Here is a 27,951-nt window from a genome sequence, read left to right as displayed (position 1 = left end):
TCTTCCTCTTTCTCTTCTTGAGATAATCTCTCTGTAGCCACGCAGCCCTCTTAGGTGCCTGGACCAACACCTTTCTGCAGTAACCCAAGGGTTGACGACTCCTCACGCTGATGTTCTGCTGTCTCCAGTGCAGCTCATGAATCCAAATCCAAATTCAGCTCAGCCTGTAAGACCTCCCTTTGCTTGGCCAATTTCTCTTCAGTTTCAAGACACAAGATGGCCAGTTAGATATGAAATTTTACAGATGATGAAAATGTGTCTTTGCCAGGCATGGTGGCTCATGCCTGTGATCCAAGCACTTTAGAAGGCCAAGGCAGGTGGATCACCTGAGCTCAGGAGTTTGACACCTGCCTGAGCAACAAAATGAGAACCCGTCTCTATAAAAATTTAAAAAGCAAAGAAAATATATGTCTAACAATGACTTTACGTCAGATGCAGAATCTGGGCTATTTCGCTCAGAACCCCGTTGGATACGTCCCGTTAGTAATAGTGGTAAGAGCAGGATTAATCTAGTTTCCTCATACTGATCTGAATTTTGGGTCAAGTCAGCCGTCCTTTCTGGCATTTAGAAATTGTTGGGTTTTCCCTGACTCTGTTTCCTAAGACGGTTATCCTTTCTGCCCAAGCCTCAGGCCTTCTTTCTGTCTCTTTTCTGCTTCTGGATGATTCCCTGGGAGTGCACTTGACCTCATTCTATTTCTTTTATATTTAGATTCTTCCCTCTCAAATCCATATTGCCCAGATGCCATAAGTCCAGTCTGCCTGTCTGCCAAAGAGATGGGGTGTCTCTAACATGAATGTCAATACCCAGAAACCTACTGTGTATACCATACTCCCCCTGCTTACTTCCTAACGGCCTACCATCTGGACACCCCTTCCTTGGGCCTTCATATACATGACTTCCCTACCTTAGGTAGCCACCACCTCCCCTTTTCCCTTGCATGGCTACTCTTACCAAAGAGATGAGGTCTCTCTTCAGCCAAACTCAACTTATAAAAAACTCATCAATTAGTACCACGCCACCATGCCACTTCAAATACTTTGTTTGGAGACGGACTTTTGCAGTAGCACAATCATAGCTCACTGCAACCTCTGCCTCCCAGATTCTGGTGATTTTCCTGCCTCAACCTCCCCAGTAGCTGGGATTATAGGCGTGTACCACCATACCCAGCTAATTTTTGTGTTTTTTGGTAGCAACAATGTTTCACCATGTTGGCCAAGCTGGTCTCAAACTCCTGGCCTCAAGTGATCCTGCTGCCTCAGCCTCCCAAAATGCTGGGATTACAAGCATGAGCCATTTATTTTTCTTTTTTTGAGACAGGAGCTCACTCTGTTACCCAGGCTGGAGTGTAGTAGCATGATCGAAACTCACTGCAACCTTGAACTCCTGGATTCAAGTGATCCTCATGCCTCAGCCTCCTGAATAGCTGGGACTATGGGTGTACGCCGACATGCTCAGCTCATTCAAAAATTTTTTCATAGAGATAGGCGGTCTTGCTATGCTGCCCAGCCTGGTCTCAAACTCCCGGACTCAATTGATCCTCTTGCCTTGGCTTCCCAAAATGCTAGGATTACAGGTGTGAGTTACTGTGCCTGGCCTTTGATTTTTAGACAGGGTCTTGCTCTGTTGCCAAGGCTGGAGTGCACTGGTGTGATCACAGCTCACTGCAGCCTTGTCCTGAGTTTAAGTGATCCTCCTTCTTCAGTCTCCCAAGTTACTAGGACTACAGGTGTGTGCCACCACACCCAGCTACTTTATGAATATTTCGATTCCAAAGTCTGAAAAAAGTTTTCCAGATTCATCTCTCAAATGAGATCTCCAGGTCAAATAATGTCCCTATTGTCAGGCATCCTGCTTCAGAAGCAAGATGCAGCATTTTTCTTTCTTTACTTGCAGCAGGCAGCTAATAAACATTATCCTGTGCTGGACCATCCATGTTCTATGCATTCTAATGTGTGCTTTACATAAAAAATTAGCCCAAGTGAACCTCACTGTGACATTACAAGGTACGTATTATTAATCTCTCTTTTTTTTTTTTTTTTTTTTTTTTGAGGTGGGGTCTCACTCTGTTGCCAAGGCTGGAGTACAATGGCTCATGCCTGTAATCCCAGCATTTTGGGAGGCTGAGTTGGGAATATCCCTTGAACCCAGGAGTTCGAGACCAGTCGAGACAACATAGGAAGATCCCCATCTCTAGAAAAAATAAAAACATAGCCATGCATGGTGGCATGTGCCTGTGGTCCCAGCTACTTGGGAGGCTGAGAAAGGAGGATCACTTGAGCCTGGGAGGTTGAGGCTGCAGTGAGCCGTGATCATGCCACTACACTCCAGCCTGGGTGACAGAGTGGGACCCTACCTCTAAAAAGAGAGAAAGAGGGAGAGCTTTTAAAATATGGCAAAATGTGCCCACAAGCTGATGGGCCTATTTCTTTTTTTTTTTTTTTTTTGAGACGGAGTCTCGCTCTGTCTCCCGGGCTGGAGTGCAGTGGCCGGATCTCAGCTCACTGCAAGCTCCGCCTCCCGGGTTCACGCCATTCTCCTGCCTCAGCCTCCCGAGTAGCTGGGACTCACAGGCGCCCACCACCTCGCCCGGCTAGTTTTTTGTATTTTTTTAGTAGAGACGGGGTTTCACCGGGTTAGCCAGGATGGTCTCGATCTCCTGACCTCGTGATCCGCCTGTCTCGGCCTCCCAAAGTGCTGGGATTACAGGCTTGAGCCACCGCGCCCGGCCTGATGGGCCTATTTCTTTCTTTTTTTTAAATAGAGACGGAGTCTTGCTCTGTTGCCCAGGCTGGAGTAGAATGGTGTGATCTTGGCTCACTGCAACCTCTGCCTCCCGGGTTGAAGTGATTTTCCTGTCTCAGCCACCTGAGTAGTTGGAAATACAGGCACCTGCCACCACACCCGGCTAATTTTTGTATTTTTAGTAGAGACGGGGTTTCACCACGTTGGCCAGGCTGGTCTCAAACTCCTAACCTCAGGTGATCCACCTGCCTTGGCTTCCCAAAGTGCTGGAATTACAGGTGTGAGCCACTGCGCCCAACCAATTTGTTTCTTATAAAGCTTAGGGTAGGAGGCTTGAAGATGGGAACAGAAGAAAAAAGGTTGAAGGGCCCAGCTGATGTGTGTCGCAAGTTAGGAAATTGTTGACAGTCTGCAATGCCAGCAGCATCATGGGTGCTTATCACCAAGACAGAGACCTCAGAACAGGCAGGACTGGCTGTGCTGGCACTCACAGCTACATGCAGATGGAGCCTGCCCCTTGGCCTTGGTTTGTGACCTTATTCCCAGGTGCTTCTTTGGAAAGCTGTACAGTGAGGGAGGTGACGCAGCCTAAGGGCAGGACATACTAGCATGGGAGCAGTGGCGGGCAAGTGGGCTGACTGCCCAGGTATTGTAGAGTCCACCTGCACAGTATGACATCTCCCATCCTTTTGGATAGATTATTCTATAGGGTGGCCTCCACCTACTCCCAACTCCCAAATCTGACATTCATTCCTCTACTTCCCCCTAAGTGCTCCCTAGCACCTGCCCTGAGTTTGTTCACTATTGGAACCCCAAATCCAGGGCATCTCACTGGCTGAGATTCAGCTTACTACCTCATTGATGGGGAGACTCTTACGTTGAAGAAGTAATTTTCTGATAGGACCACAAGATGAACTTATTTTTAACGTGGGTACAAATACTAAATAAATATGGTCTTAGTGTTTTGCCAAAAGGAATTTAGATATTTTAAACGGGTCACAATTAAATTCAAAAAGGGGCTGGACCTGATGGGATGGGTTGGTGAGGCCCAGAGGCTCCACCTCAAGTGCAGTACTGGACATCCCCTCCCAGTACTGGGGGTCTGACTTGTACATAGTCAAGCCCAATACTGGCACAGCCACAGGCCGGGGATGGAGGCTTATGAGTGCACTGGAAAACAGGGAGGACTGAGTCCAGGGTCTCAGGGGGTTTAGTAGTGAGGGCTCCTGTGAAGAACCCTTCACTCAGTGGTGTTCATTATTGGCCCCTTCCTTAATATGTTCCAGCCCTGAGGATGCACCTTGCATGCTCTGACCCTTTGAATACCAAAGAAATAAGCAAGGAGATAACTGATGCCTCAAAGAGATTAACGGTGCCATGACATCTGGGGGCCGGGACCTTGTCCAGCCTAAAGGTTTAAGTACCATGGATGAGCAGTGTCTTAACCAGCAACTGGAGATTTCCTGAGGTTTAACGGGGAAAGGAGATTCATATACTAGAAGACACCAGGTGCGTCACATTGCTTCTCTTTATTTTCAACAGTTTCTTTACAACAGTTTCTTTATAACAGTCTAAATAGGGATTAACTTCTACATGTACTTCCCAAGCCAGAATCCCCCTTTAGAAATTCAGATTCTAACTGTATAGGATGCATCTCCCAAAAGATCCCGTTAACTCAAGTCAACATCTGCCTACCCCCAACTTCTCCTTTTTTTCCTCACTCACACTGAACATTTGTCTGAAACTGTGGCTGCTTTGTTGCTTCAAGATGCATGCACATCCTGGACTTCAGTGTCCAAGTATGCAGAATGAAGCATTTGGTATGTGCACCCAGCTAGTTAGGCATAAAACAGGGGCACAGGATGGGCTCTGGGTCATAGAAGGTTCTGTCCCCACAGTGAGGACAGGGATTGGCACTAAGCCAGACCATGCTGGGCCGCCCCAATTCGCACAGCAACTCCTTGAGCCTGGCGTGCAGATAGGCAAGTCTCCCCAGGTGGAGGGTACCACGGACATCCTCATAACTCTCCAGAGGAACAGGATACAGCACATGGGTCAGATTGCTCAGCCCAATGAGGTGATGCAGGAGGTTCTCCAGGACAGATATGGAGATGGGATTCCCGCAGAAGCTTAAGGTCGTAAGCTGGGTGCAGTGGCTCAGGGAAGGCAGGAGGACAAGGAGCTGATCATCCATGATCCCACACTCATCAAAGTCCAGGTCCTGGAGGGTGGCAGAGGCTCTCTCCAGCAGAGCTTGGAGGGGCTCGGGACTTACATCGGTCAGCATGACCCCACTTAGACTCAGGACACTCAGCTGACCGACGTTGGGGCTCTGGGACAGATGCATCACATCGCCTTCCGAAAGCCGGCAGTTAGTTACTGAGAGGGTTTCCAAGGGATTCATCACGTGCCTGCAAACAGACAAAGCAGTTAGTGCTGGGGAATGGTGGTAGCGGGGTGGGCAGACTGGAAAGAGGCCCGTTTCACCAAAACCCAAAGTCTTCCAGATGATGGTTAACCCCCCAGGATGCCATGCTGTAAAGGAGCATTCAAGGGAGTGTAAGTTCAGGTGCAGTCCTTTCTCCATTATTTGCTGCACAAGTGGGTCAAGTAAACCAAGATCTCAAACACTCCCTTGGCTGATCTGTGAGGCAAGGTCCAACACAGACCTCTCAAGGTGGTGTGAGCATGAACTGAATTGAGAGAGCCTGATTTGATGTCTCAAGCAAGGAAGGGCATCAGTGAATTTTAGTATTTGAAGATACAACCGAAAATACTTTTTCAACTCAGGCTTCCTCCGCCACAGCCTAGGCCCCAGTCACCTGTATCTCTGTGCCTGATGAAGTTACTGGGTACTAGTCATAGAGGACAAACTTGGGCAGGGTCAGCAACATCCAAAGGGGGTTCCCAGGCTGCAGGGCTACCTTAGATCACATCATCAGCAAACCACCTATCAATTTTTGCAATTCCTCACTCTTGTTTCTTCTCCCACATCTCCAGAACAATCCATTTCCCACCTATTACCTTAACTGGAGTTCTAAATCACACTTTACAGACAGGAAATTTGAGTCGGGTTTAGAGGGAACAGCTCATGTTGAGAAGCTGGTGAGTACACAGCTTACAATTTCAAATCTCACCTTTGACGGGCTTTCCCTTCTTCAATGCCCTCCTTGCTTATTTTTGGTCATCTTAGGCATCATTTCCTAAGGAAGAATGCCTAAAGGCACCCTTGCCAGACCCCAAGCTCCCATTACAGAGTTTTCTAACAAGGAGTCACTGTTAATAGCATCTATCCTGATGTGTATCTCTAACCCTAATGAGTAGTAGTTATGTGATATCATGCTTGGGGACAGAGTGGTGAACAAGACATGTTAACTGGTAGTGACTTGCTCACTCTTGCATTATCAGTGGCTGGCACATACAAGGTGTCCTTTATTGTTTACTACAGTAAAGAAGGGCTTGCTCTGGTCTGCAGAGAAACCTCACCATCCCTTACCTGAGCAACTGATCCAGGCGGCCTCTAAGGAAAAATAAAGAGTCCACATAAACAGCCTGGAGGCACTGCAGACTGAGGAACTGAGAGGTGAACTGCGCGATATACTGCTCTTCCTTCTCCGGGGAAATGGAGGAAGATGCATGGATGTGGGAGAGGAGGAGTCTACGCAGATTAATCATCTGGCCCAGGTAAGGAGAAAATTTTGCCAAGGTGGGTAGCTTCCAGGTACAAGTCACTTCCAAATCTTCAATAGAGTCCAGCTGTACCATTTTCAGGATCATCTTGATATTCTGCATGGGCATTGCAAAAATCTTCAGCTTCTTACAGCACAGGTGTAGCACATTTTTCTGTCGCTTCACTTTCTCCATGAGGTAAGAGAACAACTCATCACAGGCACCTTCCTTGAGGGACAGGTCTACGAGCACCTCTATTGGAGTGAAGGGCTGCTCTGCCTCTGTGCTCAAACCATCTACTTTTCGCTTCTTTCTCATGGGCTGAGCTGCTTCTGGCTCTGGAAATGAGTAGAGACTGGCCCTGTTTCCAGACCATACAGTCCAGAAGTCCTGATGAGAGTTCTTCCGTAAATCCAGCACTTCGAGTTTCCACCTTCTGTGGGGAAAAACAGGTTAATAGCTGAGATGCTTTAAAATCAACTCAAGGGCCGGGCACGGTGGCTCAAGCCTGTAATCCCAGCACTTTGGGAGGCCGAGACGGGCGGATCACAAGGTCAGGAGATCGAGACCATCCTGGCTAACACGGTGAAACCCTGTCTCTACTAAAGAATACAAAAAATTAGCCGGGCGACGAGGCGGGCGCCTGTAGTCCCAGCTACTTGGGAGGCGGAGGCAGGAGAATGGCGTAAACCTGGGAGGCGGAGCTTGCAGTGAGCTGAGATCCGGCCACCGCACTCCAGCCTGGGCGACAGAGCCAGACTCCGTCTCAAAAAAAAAAAAAAAAAATCAACTCAAGATAAGACCATGAGTCTCATAATGTGGGTAAGAACCAACCAGACATCTGCCTTAGATCTGCACTTTTACTCCATACATCAGAAAGGCATCAGTTGCTCCCTTTCCCACTAGGATCCTGGGATCCTCCCTGGTCCCCACTTCCTGCCCCACCAGGAGGAAGCAGGTGCATGTTCCTTCAGACACCTGCATTTTAATGAGTGCCCCATGTCCAGAAGCCCATTCCAAGAGTGACCCCTGCAGTGGCCCCCAAGGCCTCCCTGAACTTCCTTGCTGGCACCATCAGAGCCTCTGGTCCAGCCTTAGGTGCTCCACGCTCCCTGACCCCAGCTGCATCCTGCTCAGGTTCCCAGGGCCCCACATGACGCTGCTAGATCACCCTTACCTGGGGCGAACCTCCTGGGCAAGCAGCACATCAAGTCCATCAAGCACAGCCTTAAAGGTCTCCAGGTGAAGCTGTTGTCCCTTCATCAGCACTCCCAGAGGGAGGCAGGTAAAGGGCCAGGCCTGCACCATTGCCTTCAGGGTCTGGCTGTGTCTCCCGTCAAAGGCTGCTGTGAAGAGTGGCGGGAAGAGCTCCCTGGGCAGCAACTCCAGGGCGGCGATGGCCAGGGCCTCATCCTTCAGCAGGCTCTGCCCCGCCAGCTCCACAAGTCTCCGTGGGCTTGTCCACACGCTCATGCTGATGTATCGGCTCTGAATGGAACCCTGAGGAAACATACAGGGAACAAAGCATCCCTTTCAGCCCAAGCATAAGCAACTCTATCTTTTCCTCGCCCTTCTGAGGGACCAACTCAGGGCCAAAGTCACTGTGCTAGCAACAGCAGAGGAGTTCTCAGTTTATCCCGATTCCATTCTGCACTCGGTGGCCACAAAGACACAGCTCTGCTGGCATCAGGATGAGCATCTCATCAAGTGTAGAGGAGGAAACAGGATGGCCACTGGCCCCATCCTGTATCTACCCACTACTCTATTTAATTCTAGTCCCCCTGGGAAGTGAGAACTAAGGAGCCTGAGTGCTGAGCCTACTCATTCCGGGAAAAAGCTTCTGATGATCACTCAAAGACAATTCAAACGGGAGTGTCACGTAGCCCAGGACAGCATCCTTCTCTGCTCCAACAAGTAAGCCAGATGGGAAAGATTAGGGACACACACACAATGCACAGTGGGTGCCATTATATTTCACTAAAAAATTTTAAATGAGAAACTGCAGAAGAAGCAGCCCAACAGTATTACACCGCAATTGGAAGTAAAATTAAAACAAAATAAAAAACATTCTGAGACATGTATTTTAAGTGTGTCTCTTTTACGTATATTAAGAGTTATTACTTTGACACGGAAATCAAGGGAGCAAACAATTCACAGTAGAACAAAGCCTGGTTCTTTTTCCCCAAAACATTAGTTTTAAAATGGAGAAATAAAAATTGTGTATATTTATGGTGCACAATATGATGCTTTGAAGTATGTACACATTGTAGAATGGGTACCTTAAGCTAATTAACATATGTATAATCTCACTTATGTGTGATGAGAACACTTAAAATGTACTCTTAGCAATTTTCATGTATACAATACATTATTAACTACGGTTACCATCTTGTATACTAGATGTTTTGAAAAAACCTCCACCCTCCAGCACAGTGGCTCATGTCTGTAATCCCAGCACTTTGGGAGGCCAAGGTGGGATAACGGCTTGAGCCCAGGAGTTCAAGACCAGCCTGGGCAACACAACAAGACCTCATCTCTATTTAAAAAAAAAAAAGAAAAGAAAAGAAAAAAGAAAATGTCTTTAATTCCAAAGCATCTGACAAAAAAAAAAAAAAAAGAAAAAAAAAAGAAAAAAATCTATGGAATATTTTTTAACCTTTTAGTTAAAAAAAAGCCTTACTAGTAAATCACTAAAGATTTAAAGAATCATAAATGATGCAAATTATAATTTCTTGCCACATACTATTTAAATTGTAATAAAGTAAAATTCCAACTAATTAGATATCTTTTATTTTCCAAAAAAGCTGTTTAAGAAATTATTTTTTAACATATACAAAATGGCAGAAATCAAAATGTTTGGGATTCAATATAAATAATAAATGTTCCAGGTAATGGCTATACTAATTACCATAATTTGATTACACACTATATATGCATCAACTAAAATTTCACATGTACCCTACAAATACATATGATTATTGTGTATCCATTAAGAAATAATCCAATAACCAAAGAAAAATGTTTGGGATTAAGGCAAAACTACATTTAGAGGCAAAAGCAAAGCTTGTTCCTTTGTAAGGAAAGAAAAAGGAAAATCATCTAGGCAGCATTGGCCCTCATGGCCCGTGGAGACCCTGGGCTAACAGTAGGAAGCCGGCAGTGGCCATAGCCTGAGGTTGCCGACTCACCAGACCCAGGTGTGGTGCAGAAGCCATCTGCCCAGACCTCTGAGAGGACCACAACATTGACTTCAAGGCCTCTGGGTCCCTCCACTAGCCCCTCAGAAGCTATTATATGCCTTTCTGGGCATCCTTCCCCTTTCAACTCCACGCTGCCAATGGGAGAGCCAAATCTAATTACATTCCTGGATTTCCAGCCAGTGAATCCTGGTGGGGTTTTTTACTTACTTCAGGTTCAACTGATTGAATGGGATGTCCATTTATAAAACGGAAAGAAAAAGTGAACAAAACCACCCAGAAGTGTAACTGTTGGGGGAATTTTGGGCCACATCAAAATTACCCAAATACTCCAGTTAAGATAGCTTTATGAAGAGCATCATGTCATTACCCCTCCCCACTCCCAAACAATCCCCAAGTATCAAATTGTCACTTATACTTCAGGTTCCCTAACACAGCAAATCACATGCCTATTCAGGGAGAAAGGGAGGTACAACAGAGGGGTGGCTGGTCTTCCAGACTTTGAAGGTCAAGGCTGTCCTGAAGGAAGCTGGGTCAAAATTACACTACGATTAGGAGTTAGTCAGACGTAAGGCTGGGCATTTGTAATGGGACTGAGTGGATTACCACAAAGACAGATATTCTTTTGGGGGGTGGAATTGAAAGACTTTGGCCTGGATGGAGTAGAGAAATTAAAAAGGGGAATGGCTAAGGAAGACAAAAGATAGTTCCAGTAAAGCCAAGGTAATCACTGGGACAGCGAGGCAGTTCAATTTTCCTCCCTCCCTAGAGGGAAAGAGTGTTTTCTGCCAGAAAGTCAGGATCCTCTCGGCAAACAGCCTTGACAAGATTAAACCTAGGAATGTGGGCTGGAGAGGTGGGATGGAGGGTAATATTGGTGACCAAACCTAGGACAGCAACGTTTTCAAGTCTGAAAGACCCTGTGGTTTCTTAGGAATCTTGGAGCCAGGGAGAGAAATAAACAAGGGCCAAAAGCGCACATCCCTGCCATTAAGGAAGTTCTCAGAAGACCTTCTCTTTATAGTTAGGTGTCCTCTTCCACACCGGGGCTGTTCACAAGCAGCAGGTCAGGCCTTTACCCCAAACATAATCTCCAATGGCCAGTCCCTTCCTAAGTATTACTGTTTCCACACTTCAAGGAAACAGCTGACTCCTTCTTGACCCTAAGCTTCTCAGGTACAGAGATTCTGGTCAGTGAGATGCAATCAGGCCTATCAATTAAGACTCAATTTTTCCCTCTTTCCATGCTAGGCACTGTGCACAAATACATTTTCTCTCACAAAAATTGAAGTTACATTTGGCGTTTAAGGATCTGCTTAGGGATGATTCCTATCCTGGGCCTGATCACCCATTGCTGCTTTTGAAGTTTCGGAACCTCTCCACCCAAAGAATTCTCCAGGCCATTCTCTGCCTCATGCACTATGACGTCCCCACAATTCTTATATTCTACTGGCAAGTGTCCAGCTGGAATGTCTTGGGGCCTAGCTTGCTTTGCTCTGGCCTGCGTAAGGAGGCTGTAATTCGTTGAAGGGTGTTTTCCATTTCCGTTCTCTCCCTGGAGACTACTTTCTCCTACTTTTCACCCTCAACACCAAATGGCCTTTGTGAAAATTGGGTTAAACTACAATTGGTTCTACATTTCCTTTAATTCCCAGCCAATCATCTTTACTCATCAGCCGCGGAGGACTGAGATTAGTAATAAAGGTCATTGTCAATGTCCCTAATTATCAAGCACCTACTGGGCACAGCAAAGGCGGCAGCAGTTCTCATTCATTACCTCAAATAGCCTTCACAGAAAATCTAAAATTCACCATCATTTTCATTTTTAGTCTTGTAAGTCCTTGACTCTTTCTGGGGAAGAACCTGCTTAGCTCCAGACAGGCAGGAATTGGTAGCCCTTGTGTGAGGAGTTTAGACAGATCTTCATTTCCCTCCCTATCAAACAATCTAAGTGTTAGAAAGGGCTGGTAAGCTTCACATAAACCATGGAAAAACAGGAAAACTGAGTTAAGTCCAACAGTTAGGGAAGTTTCTATGGGATCCCCGCTTCCAGGAGATCCAAGGGAGGAGGAGGGACTGTGATGAAGTGTGAGTTGTGCAATCTCTGAGCTGTGCAATCTCCCTGTGAGGCAGTGACACTCCTCCGTCCAGCTTCACATCGCCAGTTTGCCAGTGGCACTGGAGGAAGCAGCACCAGGAGCACGTTTGCACAAAGGTGCTGTCCTTCCTCCCAGTGTAAGGGAGGAGTGAAAAGACGGGCCCAGCATGACTCCTAGGGTCCGGGCACGAATTGGGGAGGTATTTCTGCATGTCCTGTCTACTGGTTCTTATGGTCCTTGTGGGCTGCACAGGCCAGAGTGGCCTCTGAGCTCATCATAGGGGTGGTCTGCACCCTCCTCTCTAGTCACAGAATTCCAATGAGGACCCCCAAAGTATCTGCACTAGGTCCTTCAGGTCTTTTTTTTGGAGTGCAATGGCACAATCTTGGCTCACTGCAATCTCCGCCTCTTGGGTTCAAACAATTCTCCTGCCTCAGCCTCCTGAGCAGCTGGGATTACAGGCATGCACCCCCACGCATGGCTATTTTTTTGTATTTTTAGTAGAGACGGGGTTTTGCCACATTGGCCAGGCTGGTCTCAAACTCCTGACCTTCAGGTGATCTACCTGCCTAAGCCTCCCAAAGTGTTGAGATTACAGGCGTGAGCCACCATGCCCAGCCTCTTTTTCTACTCTCTAGAGACAGGGTCTTGCTATGTTTCCCAGGCTGGTCTTGACCTCCTGAGCTCAAGTGATCCACCCGTTTCAGCCTCCCAAAGCGCTGGGATTACAGGCGTGTGGATACTAACAGCACCCAATACAGGCGAGCGGATACCAACAGCACTCGAGCACGACCCCACAGTCCAATGCACAGGGTCATCCTTGAGCCTTTGGTTCCAGTACGAGTCTCCAGGTTTCAAGTCAGGTTGCATGTCCTCCCTGACCTCCCCAGGAGGCACCCAACAATCTTCTTGTTCACTTCCCAGGACGAACACTTACCCCTAATGGCCCAAGCCCGTGGGGTGGTGAGATCAAAGCCTCCCTGAGCTCATGCTCTCTGACACCACTCGGAAGTGTGGGCTATGGCATCTGATTACCCCGTGCAAAGGTTCTGAATCTAATCGTGGCTTTGACAATAAGGTCCCCAATACATTAGGATTTGTTTTTTTTTTTGAGAAGGAATTTCACTCCAGTCGCCCAAGCTAGAGTGCACTGGTGCCATCCTGGCTCACTGCAACCTCCACCTCCTGGGTTCAAGCGATTCTCCTGCTCCTGTCGCAGCCTCCCAACTAGCTGGGAGTACAGGTGTGGGCCTCCACGCCTGGCTAATTTTTTTCTATTTTTAGTAGAGACAGAATTTCACCATTTTGGCCAGGCTAGTCTCAAACTCCTGACCTCAGGTGATCCGCCCACCTCGGCCTCCCATAGTACTGGGATTACAGGCATGAGCCACCATGCCAGGCCTAGGGTTTTTTTTTTTTTTTTAAGAGAGGGAGTCTAGCTCTGTCGCCCAGGCTGGAGTGCAGTGCCATGATCTTGGCTCACTCCAACCTTCGCCTCCTGGGTTCAAACGATTCTCCTGCCTCAGCCTCTTGAGCAGCTGGGACTACAGGCGCATTCCACCACGCCCGGCTAATTTTTTGTACTTTAGTAGAGACAGGGTTTCACTGTGCTAGCCAGGAATGGTCTCAATCTCCTGATCTCGTGATCTGCCTGTCTCGGCCTCCCAAAGTGCTGGGATTACAGGCACGAGCCACCAGGGTTGATTCTTAGACAAAGACAGCAGGAGGAGTGAAATGCTCTTTTGGGGAAATGACCGGAAACAATAAAAGCGGCTCCTGCCTCTTCCTCTACTGTGAGGGACCTCAGGATGCAGCTCCCATCTGGCTCGAGGGACAAGGACAGAGGGAACAGGGCTTCTCTGAGCACCTCAGACAGCTCAGGGGACCTTCTTACCTGCAAACGTCTTTGTTCCATTTTGAAGTGATTTAGGCTGGCCTCAGGACCTCCAACGTTTGGATTTCTAGGTCTCAGTCACTTGTTTCCACGCACGTCTGAGAGTAATAATCAAAATGCTCCAAAAGGAAGGACACATGTATAATATTTAGGAAGCAATGGTCTCCTATAAAAACCTCCGCAAATACTGCTGAGGAACGTGACAACTGGCGACTCAATCTCGCCCTTTCATTGCAAATCTCTAGCTCCAAACCTGAGCACCAGTGTCTCCTGGGCTGAACCAGGGGGCACAAGGAACAACAGACCATGTGGTCGGTCACAAGTGACCCCTGTGGTCAAGGACCCTGACTACCGTCCTCTAGCCACATTTCTGCCTCTGTTCCCGCCTTCCTAGGACGCCTACGCCCCTACCTGGGCCGTCCCCAACCCCCAGCACCTTCAGAGGGGCCGAGTCCCAGAGCGTCCACCGCATTACAAATGCGCACCCGCCCTGAGGAGCTCCAAACACGAGCACCGCCAATTCGGTTCAAGGTTTCGTGACAGCCACAACTCCTCAACTGTGGCCAATTTTCCGGGGCATGCGGCCCGGGGTGACCCAAATGGCGCACTTTATTTTCTTTGGTCTTCAACCCATTTCTGGAGAGAAAACGGGGACCCGGGACAGGGGTGGTGCCGGGGCACAAGCCCAAGGTCACCCTGTGCGGAAGCGGAGGAATCACAGCTTGAACTTACGTTTTTCCTCAGAGTGCACCACGCCGCGAAGTCTCTGGAAAGAAAGAACGAGACGATGGCGCGCAGCAAGCGCCCTAGCGGCTGTGGGGGGGCAAGCAGCCTGGCCTGACCAATCCCTGTCTCTCAGTCCTTCCAGGGCAAAATCTCACGAGATCCAGCGAGGTCGCCCATTTTCAAGGACTAGGAGGAGGAGGAGCAGTGGGGGGAGGGGCAGAAAAGAAGGGAGCAGAAGGAGGGAAAAAGAGAAGACAGGATTGGGGGAGATGGGGGTGGGGAAGGAGGGGGCGGGGGAGGGTTAGGAATGGGGGAGACAAGGTGGAGGATGGGTGGGGTGCGGAAGGAACACAGGGTAGGGGAGGGGTCGGGATGGGAGAAAGGAAACAAAGAGTGGTGGAGGCGTGGGCACGGGGAAAGGAGACAGGGTGGGGGAGGGTGTGCATGGGGAGACGGGTGGGGGAGGGTGTGCATGGGGGAAAGGAGACGGGGTGGGGGAGGGGTGGGCATGGGGGAAAGGAGACGGGGTGGGGGGAGGGGTGGGCATGGGGGGAAAGGAGACGGGGGGTGGCATGGGGAAAGGAGACGGGGTGGGGGAGGGGTGGGCATGGGGGAAAGGAGACGGGGTGGGGGGAGGGGTGGGCATGGGGGAAAGGAGACGGGGTGGGGGAGGGGGTGGGCATGGGGGAAAGGAGACGGGGGTGGGGGAGGGTGGGCATGGGGGAAAGGAGACGGGGTGGGGGAGGGGTGGGCATGGGGGAAAGGAGACGGGGCGGGGAGGGGTGGGCATGGGGGAAAGGAGACGGGGCGGGGGAGGGGGGGGCATGGGGGAAAGGAGACGGGGTGGGGGAGGGGTGGGCATGGGGGGAAAGGAGACGGGGTGGGGGAGGGGTGGGCATGGGGGGAAAGGAGACGGGGTGGGGGAGGGGTGGGCATGGGGGAAAGGAGACGGGGTGGGGGAGGGGTGGGCATGGGGGAAAGGAGACGGGGGGGGGGAGGGGTGGGCACGGGGGAAAGGAGACGGGGTGGGGGAGGGGTGGGCATGGGGGGAGGGAGACGGGGTGGGGATCCGAGAACAAAGACAGTGTGGGGGTGGGGGATGGAACAGGGTGGGGGATGGAACGGGGTGGGGGAGGGGCCGAATGGGGGAAGGGAAACAAAGAGTGGCAGAGGCCTGTGGGGATTGGGAACGGAGACGGGGTGGGGGGGTGGGGATGGGGGAAGGGAGACATAGGGTGGGGGAGGGAATGGGGGAAGGGAGACAGAAGATGGAGGGGGATAGGGGAAGGGAGACAGAAGGTGGGCTGGGGTTGGGATGGGAGAAGGGAGACCGGGTGGGGGTGGGGATGAAGACAGGTTGGGGGAGGGGTGGGGATGGGGAAGAGAAACAAAGGGTTGGGGAGGGGGAGGGAAGAGAGTGGGGGAATGGGGAAGGGAACAGAGGCAGAGAGTGGGGGATGGGTGGGGATGTGGGAAGAAAGAAGGGGGAGAAGGTATGGGGGGAAGGGATGGTGGGGGAGTGGGGGTGGGTGAATAGGTGACGCCTGCGGCCCTTCCCACCCGACAGTAGGGTGGGGGCAGGGTGGAAAAAGGGGGTGCGGTGGGCGAATGGAGAGGCAGTGGGGAGGTGGGGGACTGGCTGGGAGTGTGGGATGCGGTATTCTGGGATAACGGAGACGGCCAAGTCTGGACTCTGTCCTGGGCCTGTGCTTCTGGCGACCTCCCTTTTCCTCAGTTGGATGCGGGGTGCAGGGGCTGGTTCCAGGGTCCCCTGAGCTCAGGTCCTCGCCCCACCCCGCCCCGCTTGTCTAGAAAAGACGCCCCTGCCCTTGGCTGGGCAAATCTCTGGATTTACCTACTTCTGTAACCCCCTGGGCTGAAGAGACCCACTGCCCCGGGATTCTGTGAACTTACTGTCTGTCTGGAGTGCACGTTCCTCCCTGTTCCCGGGAGTCAGTTTTCCGCAACTTTGTGAGGCCCGCGCATGCTCCCCTCAACTCCCCGTGTTTCCGCTCTCCACGGAAATCCACACATTCACGCCCCTCCCCTCCCGAGAGTCTGCAGAGGACTCAGCCCTGCTTTCCCTACATCCAGGGCTGCTCCTTTTGTCGCCAGTCGCCAATACAGACCTGTTGACGGGTCACGCCTGGGAAGTGGGTGGGGTGTCCCGGAGGGGTGTGGAGGCGGCAGGCCCAGCTTTTGACTGCCGGGTAGCTGTGCCCTGAAGCCTCGCCGGAATCTCGCCTCTGGGACCAGCAGGGGGCACTGGAGTCAACAGGGACTGTTTGCAAAACCCACTTCCTCCCAGGCCCTCTAGGGGGACGGTCAAGCTTCTGCAGAGATGGGGAGGATCCGTTCCTGGTGAGGGGAGAGGGAGGGGCTAGGAGTCAAGCGGAAGGACCCCCCTGTTCAAGGCCATTCAAGGGACAGAACAGGCGAGGAATCTCTTTGGGTCTTTTGAATTGTTTTCTCGGTCAGGCCTGGAAAGTACTCAGCCTCCACAAACTGTGTTTTCCTGAAAGGGGTCGGGGGAACCCCAAATCTCCTGCCACAGGCTATGATGGCCATGGTGGCTAAGAGCAACAGGCAGTGTGGTGAGGCTGGCCGTCTTTTCGTGTCTCTGTCCTGCCGTTCCCCGAGGTATCGCCATGCCAGTGAACAGAGCTGCAGGTTCCCAGCTGCACTGATGAATGCACGAACAAAACGTAGGTCCATACAAAGGAAGTCATTACATTGATCCAGATTCGACCTGGGATTGTCGCATAAAACAGGGCTGATAAAAACCTTCGTGTTTTCTTTCACCTTGGAAATACTCAGCCTCCCCCTCTCTGCTTGAGGCATTCAGCAAAGGTTTGTCCTTGAGTGGCTGTGGATGTTCAAGGACTTATGATTTCTGACTTTATACATAGGGTGAAAACAAAAAACAAAACAAAAAAACCATTGTTTTAAAGTGGCCGTTGTAACTAATTACCTCAAGAAAGCAAACAGACTGGTACTGAAAGTTACACAGGCAGGCGGCTCCCTGGGAGGGTTGCCCAGGACTCCTTTTCTGAGACCTAAGCAGGGAGCAGCCAGAGGAGATTGAAGGGATGGAGTTCAGGGCATGGGAACAGGCTGCACACATCTTCACAGAGTAAGGTGTTTGTCTGGTTTGAGAAGGGAAACTGGGGCAGAGGGCTGATGAGAAGGCAGCAGATGGATAGTGCGAGATTGAAAAGGGGATCCATTTGAAGACCGGTCACCATTATTTATTTTTATCTTCTGATTGCTGTTGCTCTACTGAGATCCATGCATGGAGAACAAGTTGGGGAGTGGAGCAAATGTCAGGGAGGGGAGAGAAGTGAGTGAGTATGACCTCGATCCAGCCTCATAGGACAGAGTGTGGCCATGGAAGTCCACAGAGGAGGACAGATAGGGAGGAATCATGGCATAGCCAGGTTGCAGAGCAAGAGGGAGAGAGGAGAGAGGATTGTGGAGGATACCTGCAGAGTGCTGACTGTCAGTCAAGGCTGGTTCTTTCTTTTATGGCAATAGGTGTGTGAAAGTTGCTAAAATACACTCGCTTTTTGTTGACCCAAAGTAAAACCCTGAGGGTATGAAAGGGAAGGGCTCATGCTTACAAGGCTGAGATAAAAGCTGTTTCAGGAAACCGGACATGGTGGCTCAACCCTGTAATCCCAGCACTTTGGGAGGCCAAGGTTGGAGGATCCCCTGAGGTCAGGAATTCAAGACTAGCCTGAGCGATATAGCAAGACCCCATCTATATTTTTTAAAAGGGATGGCTGTCTCAGGACTTTCTGAAATAGCCCTGCAAGATATTCCAGTTTTAAGACCACAACAATTCGGATAAGATGCTTTTGAAAGAACATCTGCCCAGGAACAGCATCTCCACCAATGAACTGATGCCACCTGTGGTTTTGAGTCTCCATAACCAGTGAACTGTTTCCAAGCAACTTACTTAAACCTCTTTTTTTTGCCAATACAACCTTCCCTTTGCCCTCCCCTCTTCAGATGCATATGCGGCTTGCTGTAGCTGTGCATCTTAGGTTATAATGCTTTTTTCTTGTTTTGTAAATTTATTTTTATTTTTGTATTTATTTATTTTTTGAGACAGGATCTTGCTTTGTCACCCAGGCTGGAGTGTAGTACATAATCGTAGTTCACCACTGCCTCCAACTCTTGGGCTCAGACAATCCTCCCACCTCAGCCTCCTGAGTAGCTAAGACAGCAGGCAAGTGCCACTATGCCCAGCTAATTTATGTATTTACTTTATTAAAAATTTTTTTTTTTTTTTGTAGAGAGTGTCTCACTGTGTTGCCCAGGCTGGTCTTGAACTCCAGGCCTCGAGTGTTCCTCCCACTTCGACCTCCCAAAGTGCTGGGATTACAGGCATGAGCCACGGTGCCCAGCCTATAATTCTGTATTCTGATTCCTGAATAAATTCAACAAATTTGGAGGTGTTTTTTGTCTGATGGTTCCTTTTGGTAACAGTCGGAATGGGAGAGGAACAGTGTGAGGGCAAACAGGTGCTTTGCTGAGCTCTGGGTAGTTTTTTTGGATAAGACACACAAAACACAATAAGATGTCTGTAATGTTTGATTTTTTTCCAGGTTTCTTGAGGTATAATTGACAAATAAAAAGTGTGTGGATTCGAGGTGTACAATTCATATACATTGATCCACATATACCTTGTTTGATGATTAATCAAATTAGTTAACACATCTTTCACCACAGTAGTCAACGTGTGTGTGTGCGTGTGTGTGTACACTTAAGATATGCTCTCTTAGCAAATTTCAATTAATAATACGGCATTATTAACTATAGTTACTATGCTGTGTATTAGAGCCTCAGGACTTACCATCTTATAACTAAAATTTTGTAGCCTTTGACCACCATCTCTCATTCCTCCCACCCACAGCCCCTGGGAACTACCATTGTACTCTGCCTCTATGTGTTCCACTTTTTGTGTTTACTTTTTCCCTTTCCTTTAATTTTTTTTTTGCATTTATTGTATTACCAAACAATGTCAAAAGAGTTCCACTTTTTAGATTCCACATATTATTAGCTCATACAGTATTTGTCTTTCTGCATCTGGCTTATTTCACTTAGCATAATTTCCTCCAGGTTCATTTGTATTGTTGCAAATGGCAAGATTCCCTTCTATTTAATGATTGATGATGTCTGTCTGCAATATTTGAAAATAATGCAGATCATATGAATGATTGCCTAATGTAATTCTTTTTTTTTTTTTTTTTTTTTTTTTTTTTTTGAGACGGAGTCTCGCTCTGTCACCCAGGCTGGAGTGCAGTGACCGGATCCCAGCTCACTGCAAGCTCCACCTCCCGGGTTTACGCCATTCTCCTGCCTCAGCCTCCTGAGTAGCTGGGACTACAGGCGCCCGCCACGATGCCCGGCTAATTTTTTGTATGTTTTTTAGTAGAGACGGGGTTTCACCATGTTAGCCAGGATGGTCTCGATCTCCTGACCTTGTGATCCGCCCGTCTCAGCCTCCCAAAGTGCTGAGATTACAGGCTTGAGCCACCGCGCCCGGCCTTGTCTAATGTAATTCTATTCCTGTAAAATTGTGTATGACCATAACATTCACTCATTCATTGCTTCACGTTCTTTACAGTCATATGCCGTATTCCTGGGGCTCTACTAGGCCTGGAATGGGGAGTAGGAGTTACAAGGTTCCTGGGATATCGGTGATTCGTATTTGTGAACGTCTTAGATAAGTGGGTTAACATGTACGGAAAATGGTTACTAAAATGATAACACTTTATTATAAAATACTTTTCTATATTCTCTTGAACTTTTTTTTTTTTTATCATTTATTTGTCTGCTTCAGTTGCCATAACAAAATATCACAGACTGGATGGATTAAACAACAGAAATTTATTTCTCACAGTTCTGGAGACGGGGAAGTCCAAGATCAAGGTGCCAGCAAGGTAGGCGTCATTCTGAGGCATCTTCTCTTAGCTTATAGGCTGAGGCCATTTGGCGTTATGCTCACGTGACCCCTTTGTGCGCATGTGTGGAGAGACAGTGTAGGTGTTTCTTCTTATAAGGATGCTGATAGTATCTGATGAGAACCCAACCCTTGTGACTTCACTTAATCTTAATTACTTCCTTAGAGGCCCCATCTCCACATATAGCCACAATGGGGGTTAGGGCTTCAACATACGAATTTGTGGCGGGGGGATGTGCACATTCAGTTCATAAACATATCATAATTTTTTTTTCCTTGACTGGCAATGAAAATAGAGGTATCTTCATTTTGGAAAGTGAGAGTCAACCTGTGCTGAATTAAAGTAATGACAAGAGATACTTTAAAAGACTGCAATGAGGGAAGCATGGGAGGGTTATGCATTTGACAGTCTGTTCTGCTCTGCTCCTGGAACTGAAAGAGGCTGAGTCAGGACTAACCTTTGCACGGGTGACATAGAGAACTGAGAGAGAAAAATATGTATTTTTCTGTGACCACCTAAAATAAACCTGGAGTTGAAGGGGCCAGAAGTCTCAACCTAACCATTCTGGGAATAAAAATCATAGAGACCTTGCTGATTAATGGAAACACTTTGCCTTTCGATTTTCTAAGCAGGCGAATGCAAGGAGTTTGTGAACTTTACTGCTGTTTTAGTTTTCTTCAGGTGAAGACACTGACCGAAAAGACAAACCACGGGTCCAAGACAGAGTGGTCAAGTCAAGAAGAAACTCAGGCTGTGTAGTCCTGGTGCAAGGCTCCAGCGTGGGGCCACTCTGGCTGGCTGTTCTCCCATGACACTTAGTGCACACTGGCTTCCTGACTTAATAACATGTGCCTGAAATGGCCCCTGATTCCCAATCTGTTGCAGGATTCAGCAGATGCACAAGAGGCCACAGTGGAAGGTCTTGGAGAGAATTCAGAATGGCTTGCCTATGTTCCCATCACCATGTGTCCTAATGGGAGAATCACCACTTTGGAAAATTCTTTTGGAGGCCAGGCATGGTGGCTCATGCCTGTAATCTCAGTGCTTTGGGAGGCTAAGGCAGGCAGATCACCTGAGGTCAGGAGTTCGAGACTAGCCTGGGCAACATAGTGAAACCCCATCTCTAATAAGAATACAAAAAGTAGCCTGGTGTGGTGGTACACACCTGTAGTCCCAGCTACCTGGGAGACTGAGGCAAGAGAATTGCTTGAACCTGGAAGGCAGAGGTTGCAGTGAGCCAAGACTGCACCACTGTACTCCAGCCTGGGCAACAGAGTGAGACTCTGTCTCAAAAAAAAAAAAAAAAGAGAAAAATTCTTTTGTGGGTAGCTGTGAATGAGCTCAGAGGGAAAGGCAGGAGCCTTCAGGTAAGGAGCAGCATGATTCCACCCCCAGATTCAGGCCTCCTGGGTGTACAAAGGGCAGGAGGATCCTCCCCAGGTATGTGAGAGGAAGGGAAGATGAGGCGTTTGGGTCAGGGAACACACTAGAAATCCAGATGCTCACTGATGGATGGTGCTTGGCATCTCTGTGTTCTACCAATCCAGCCTCAAAGCAACTTTGGAAGAGGATTTATGCCCTCCACACCCTTCCAGCCTGGGCCAGGGCATCTGCACACTCCCCTGGGTGTAGGCCTCCAGGGCTTGGAGCAAAGGAAGAGCTAAGAATTGTCAGTGCTCAGGAGGCAGATTTTCAGGGAGGATGCTCTTGCATCTCAGGACATGGGAGGAGTTAAGAGAGCCTTGAGTGTCCTGTCCCAATGCTGGGGTCTCAGAAGGCAGCTCTGGGGCATCTCCACCATGGTCTGACTTCTGCTGCCTCAAACTTTTCACCCTCAGGGCAAGAGTCCTCAAGGAAGAGCACCTGGGCACCTGGGTTGACTCTTCCTCTCTCCTCTGCTGGTTCACCTGGGGTCATGCTCTGACCTAATCCCCATCTGTATTTCTTTCTTCTCTCAGGGGCCTGACCTCAGCCTCGACTTAGCCTCCCTCAGTGTCTGAGACTTTGGGATAAACAGTCACCATCTTCTGCACTGGAAACAGCAGTGACCTTGAGGGTTCTAACCATATCTATTGGTACCTACAATCCCCAGGAACTGCCCCCACACTCCTGATTTATTATGTCCAGTCTCAACCCTTAGGGCTTGATTTTCAGTCTCTAGGTCTGGCAACACAGTTTTCCTGGCCATCTTTGTCCTCTAGACTGAAGATGGGCCTGACAGTCACTGTTTGTTCTGGGACAGCCATAGCATTTTACCCAGATGTGTTCCAAGTCCGTGGGGAACAGAGACCAAATCTGCCATGAGTGACCAGTGTCACGGGGCTTCACACCAGTCAGGCAGTCAGATGGTGGTGTTTGCTTTCATTTCTGCTCATAATCCCAAGGGTGTGGACACTTCAGGAATGGGACCCTATGCAACTCTCATTGCTCTTTATAATGATGTGGGAAAGAGAAACCATCTCCCAGGGTACTTGGCTTTGCAAAAATGAAAATAAAAACTCCCTCTTTCCTCTGTGCAGTAAATGACCTTTGAATGCAGACTTGGTCTCCCTCTTCAGTGGCAAGGTTGGAGGAAGAACAACAGCTTCTTATTGCACTTAGACAGCTCAGGGGCCACCTCATCTGAAGATGTCCATCAGTGTGAGCCCAGGTGTTCCTGTACTCGATGATTGAGGTCTCGCTCTTTACCTCATCTCCACCTGTCTGACCAAAGTGACCAAGATGATTCAGGTTTTAGTTTTCTCTTGCTGTGTAACAAATTTCCATAAACCTAGCACCTTAAAAGAACGCCCATTTATGATCTCCCAGCTTTCCTGGATCAGAAGTGTGGGATCAGCTTAGCTGAGCCGTCTGTTCAGGGTCTTCCCAACCTGAAATCGGGGCATTGGCTTGGCTACATTTTCATCTGGAGGCTCAACTGGGGAAGAATCTGTTTCCAAACTTATTGGCAGAACTCACTTCCTTGCTGCTATATGACTGAAGCCAGGGTTTTCGGGGGCTATTTGCCGTCAGTGCCGTTAGTTCCTAGAGCTCCTAGAAGTCATTCGTAGCTCATTTACCATTTCATGTAACCTAATGAAAAGAGAGATATTTCATCACCTTTGCCGTATTTATTGGTTAGAAGCCAGTCACAGGTTCTTCTTGAATTCAAGTGAAGAGATTATGCAAGGATATGACTTATTTGGGGTAACCATAGGGTATATCCTCAGTAATTGTGTGCAGTGAGGACTAGGGGAGGAGATTCTAATTATACAGAGAAGACTTGTGCTTTCTGTTCAGAAGTTAAGAAGACATCCTTTACTTTTTAAGACACTGTTATTTTATTCATTGATTTTTAGTGGTGTTCTAGAAAGTAGATTTTCCAAGCGTAAACCACAATAATAAAATGACAGAGCTGATGACAGTTCAGATGCTATTAGATGGGTATGCAGATCTGGGTTTAGAGCCAAGGGATAGAGTAGTGTCTTTTGGTCTCCACTGTGGAGAGGCCCCTTGGGAAAACCTACCACCCCTATTTCTTCTCACTCCCTGCCTGGCCCCATGGTCTCTGGTTGGTCTGGCCTATCCTACTAAAAATACACTTCAGTAATGATACCTGTCTTGTGTTTCTCTACACTCTTTGTCTATTTGCAGTGGACAGCATACTGCATGCTGATATCAAAAATTATTCCAGCAAATTCAAAAATACGACAGTAAAAAGAAAAGACAGTTTTACAATGGAAGAGACAGAAATGAATGTTTGCACTTATAGTTGATTTAGCTGTTAAATCTAAGAGAACCAACTGAGAATGAGTACAGAGAGAAAGAGGTGGTTGCTGCATACTAACCATTACTAGTGTGAGATACCAGGGGAGCTAGGATGGCCTCCTCCTCCTCTTCCTCCTCCTCCTCCTCCTCCTTCTCCTGCCTCTCCTCTTTTTTCTTTTTTTGGTAAATATCTTTCCTAGATCAGTGGTTCTCAAACCTTTTGGTCTTATGACCTAATCATCTTCCAGAGGCCCTACCTCCAAATACCATTACATTAGGGGTTAGGTTTCAACATATGAATTTTGGGGGGACACGAATATTCAGTCTAGAATACTATTTTAAGAAAAGGAGGACAGAGAGGTCACATGATAGTGGCTTTTAAAAATTAGACGTGGACAGCTCTTGTTTTTGGAATATGTCAGTGTACTGTTGTGCAAAGCATCCTGGGAACAACACCTCAGAATGTTTCCTGTCTGTGCCTCAGTAAAACTTGAAGGCTGGTAGGGAAACCTGAGTCATGGCCTTCAGTGACATCCAGGTGCTAATTCCTGGGACCTGTGAATACTGCCTGTCTTCGTCCATTTTGCATTGCTGTAAAGGAATAACTGAGGCTGGGTAATTTATAAAGAAAGGTTTATTTGGCTCAGGGTTCTGCAGACTGTACAAGAAGCATGGTGCCCACATCTACTTCTGGTAAGGACCTCAGAAAGCTTTCAATTTGGTGGAAGGGGGAGGAGGCATCACATGGCAAGAGGCAGGACAAGAGGGAGAGGAGAGGTGCCAATTTCTTTAAACAACCATCTCTCTCATAGACGAACTCTCTGATCTCCACAGGGAGGGCACCAAGCTATTCATGAGGGATTTACCCCCATGACCCCAAAACTTCCCACCTTCTTTTTCTTTTTCTCAACCTCTGGGAGCACAGAACACAACATAGGATTTGGAGGGGACAAATATCCAAGCTATATCGTTACCTTATATGACAAAAGGGGTTTTGAAGATGTAATTAAGGATCTTGAGGGAGACATTATAGTGGATTATCCAATGGGCCCTAAATGTAATCACAGGTGTCCTTTTAAGAGGGAAGCAGGGCCGGGCGTGGTGGCTCAAGCCTGTAATCCCAGCACTTTGGGAGGCCGAGACGGGTGGATCACGAGGTCAGGAGATCGAGACTATCCTGGCTAACACAGTGAAACCCTGTCTCTACTAAAAAATGCAAAAAAAAAAAAAAAAAAAACTAGCTGGGTGAGGTGGCGGGAGCCTGTAGTCCCAGCTACTCGGGAGGCTGAGGCAGGAGAATGGCGTGAACCCGGGAGGCGGAGCTTGCAGTGAGCCGAGATCCGGCCACTGCACTCCAGCCTGGGTGACACAGCGAGACTCTGTCTCAAAAAAAAAAGAGGGAAGCAGAAGGAGATTTGAGGACAGAAAAGAAGGAGACCTGAACAGCTGTTGGATGATGCAGTTACAAGCCAAGGAATGCCAACAGTATCTAGCAGCTGGAAGAGTCAAGGAAACAGATTCTCCCCTGGGACCTCCAGAAGGAACCAGTCCTGCTGATAATTTTGTTTCAGTTCTGTAAGCCTTCTTTTAGACTTTAGATTCTCAGAACTGTAAGAAAACTAATTGCTGTTATTCTAAGCCCCTAAGTTTTTGACAACTTGTTACAGCAACAATGGGAATCTAATATAGCTAAGGTACCATACATTTTGACATCTTCTCTACATATGGTACCTTTCTGATTTGTACTGTGCAAGGATTCCTTGCCCTCTAACTGGTAAACCTTAGTATACAGGAAATTATTTTTGTACATGATGTAAACTGATTACATAGGAGAAACCATCCGTTTACTTCCTTTAGGAAGTACCTGGCACCTTCTAGTGCTTTCCCTTGTGGACCACAGATGATGGAGGCTGGGCCCTAATCCAGCACACACCTCCAGTCTGGTGGGCTTCTGGTCCAGTTATGTACCTACAGGTATTTTATTGATGTTATTCTTCCTGTGATGACACGCTGATTTCAAAGCATGCCTAAAACAAAAGACATGGGATCTTTGAAGTCCCTTCCCCCAAATATCTGAGGCTTTTCCCCAATTGAGCAGCAGTTCACATGCTTGTAATTTTTAAATGTGTTAGGCATTTTATTGGAAATGCTTTATGTGCTTCACACTCCACAGGACTTTACTCCCAGCTCATTGATTGAAGAAAGTGAGATCTGCCATTTGCTGATGGGCCAATGTCAAGGCCAATGTCCCAGATCACCTGTCAGGACAAAAGTGTGATGCAGCCAGAAGTCAGCCCTCACCTGCAAATGCTGTCCTGAACTTGCCTACTCTGGAGGGATCTGCTCACCAGGCAGATTCCAGGTGATGCCCAAAGCACTCTCTAATAAAATTCTGTGTGCTCATCTCCGCCTTAACATCTGTTTCCAGGAGACCCAGCTTGTGACCATTGTTTCCAGGAAGATTACCAATTGTCTCTATTTGCCCTGGACCGAAGGTTTTCCCAGGACATAGATCTTTCAGTGCTAAAGCCAGGACAGTCCTGAGTTATCCTAGGACCAGGAATGTCTGAGAAAGGAGACACTGAGAGATGGGATTCTGGAGCAATGGAGACCCCAATATGCGGGAGTCAGAGGTAGGGGCGTGGGGGTAGATATGCGTATAGCCCCTACCATGGTGGAACAATGCAGTGTGTAAACTTTTTACTAGTGGTGAATAGGGATGATTTACCTATAGGAGGAAATGAAAAAGCAGGGCCATGAGTCAGACATTTGAGAGATATCGAGGGAACCTGCCCCCGATGATTAATGTGGGTTCCTTTCTATTCCCTAAGCATCTTGGCTGGCTTGAGAAATAAAGGGAAAGAGTACAAGAGAGAGAAATTTAAAGTTGGGTTTCCGGGGGAGACATCACATGTTGGTAGGTTCCATGATGCTCCCTGAGCCGTAAAACCAGCACGTTTTTATTAGCGATTTTCAAAATGGGAGGGAGTGCACAAATAGGGTGTGGGTCACAGAGATCACATACTTCACAAGATGATAAAACATCACAAAGCAAGTGGAGGCAGGGTGAGATCACAAGACCACAGGATGGGGCAAAATTAAAATTGCTAATGAAGTTTCGGGCACTCATTGTCATTGATAACATCTTATCAGGAGACAGCGTTTGAGAGCAGACATCCTGTCTGACCAAAATTTGTTAGGTGGGAATTTTCTTGTCCTATTAAACCTGGGAGTGCTACAGGAAACTGGGGCTTATTTCATCCCTTTGGCTTCGACCGTAAAAGGCGGCCGCCTCAAGGGAGCCATCTGTAGACCTACCCTCAGGGTGCATTCTCTTTCTCAGGGATGTTCCTTGCTGAGAAAAAGAATTCAGCGATATTTCTCCTATTTGCCTTTGAAAGAAGAAAAATATGGCTCTGTTCTGTCCGGCTCACTGGCAATCAGACTCCAAAGTCTTATCTCCCTTGTTCCCTGAAGATTGCTGTTATCCTGTTCTTTTTTCAAGGTGCCCAGATTTCATATTGTTCAAACACATGTTTGAACAATATGAAATTTGTGCAGTTAACACAATCATCACAGGGTCCTGAGGCGACATACATCCTCCTCAGTTTACGAAGATGACGGGATTAAGAGATTAAAGTAAAGACAGGCATAGGAAATCACAAGGGTGTTGATTGGGGAAGTGATAAGTGTCCATTAAATCTTCACAATTTATGTTCAGAGATTGCAGTAAAGACAGACGTAAGAAATTATAAAAGTATTAATTTGAGGAACTAATAAATGTCCATGAAATCTTCACAATTTGTGTTCTTCTGCCATGGCTTCAGGCGAGTCCCTCTGTTCGGGGTCCCTGACTTCCCGCAACAGAGAGATGTGAAGAAAACAGAATATTTTTTTTTTTTTT

General features: G+C 48.1%; 3 protein-coding genes and 2 gene segments (V, D, J or C); 4 read left to right on the top strand and 1 right to left on the bottom strand.

The window, feature by feature from the left end:
- LOC104671035 overlaps positions 1-27,951 on the top strand; it is a 724,295-nt gene that overhangs the window by 315,502 nt on the left and 380,842 nt on the right.
- LOC104672491 (immunoglobulin lambda-1 light chain-like) overlaps positions 1-27,951 on the top strand; it is a 605,026-nt gene that overhangs the window by 212,679 nt on the left and 364,396 nt on the right. The gene's annotated exons all lie outside the window — the stretch shown is intronic.
- The window catches only part of LOC104674970 (immunoglobulin lambda-1 light chain-like), a 651,096-nt gene that overhangs the window by 264,111 nt on the left and 359,034 nt on the right, over positions 1-27,951 (top strand). The window lies entirely within an intron of this gene.
- LOC104674967 overlaps positions 1-27,951 on the top strand; it is a 611,567-nt gene that overhangs the window by 230,185 nt on the left and 353,431 nt on the right.
- Positions 4,257-16,578, bottom strand: LOC104674965 (melanoma antigen preferentially expressed in tumors). Of its 2 annotated transcripts, none has more exons than XM_030914083.1 (6): positions 16,461-16,578; positions 14,338-14,371; positions 13,606-13,724; positions 7,593-7,915; positions 6,243-6,851; positions 4,257-5,157 (listed from the first exon to the last, which is right to left on the bottom strand). In XM_030914083.1, exons 3-6 carry the CDS (start codon positions 13,624-13,626, stop codon positions 4,581-4,583), a joined length of 1,530 nt encoding a protein of 509 aa, XP_030769943.1. In that variant the 5' UTR covers positions 13,627-13,724; positions 14,338-14,371; positions 16,461-16,578; the 3' UTR covers positions 4,257-4,580. The 2 variants fall into 2 exon arrangements, with proteins under 2 accessions (XP_030769943.1, XP_010377745.1); XM_010379443.2 differs by lacking the exon at positions 16,461-16,578 and adding an exon at positions 16,246-16,313.

Source organism: Rhinopithecus roxellana, chromosome 13, assembly GCF_007565055.1.
Source record: "Rhinopithecus roxellana isolate Shanxi Qingling chromosome 13, ASM756505v1, whole genome shotgun sequence".
NCBI lineage: Eukaryota > Metazoa > Chordata > Mammalia > Primates > Cercopithecidae > Rhinopithecus > Rhinopithecus roxellana.
Note: the sequence above shows the minus strand (reverse complement) of the source record. Positions and strands in the feature narration are given on the sequence as shown.

Coding starts and splice junctions, on each gene's coding strand:
- LOC104674965 (XM_030914083.1), bottom strand. CDS start 13,626: ATGGAACAAAGACGTTTGCAG. Junction 7,916..13,605: donor TGGAACAAAGACGTTTGCAG/GTAAGAAGGTCC, acceptor ATGTTTCCTCAG/GGTTCCATTCAGAGCCGATA. Junction 5,158..6,242: donor CGCCTGGATCAGTTGCTCAG/GTAAGGGATGGT, acceptor GTCTGTTTGCAG/GCACGTGATGAATCCCTTGG.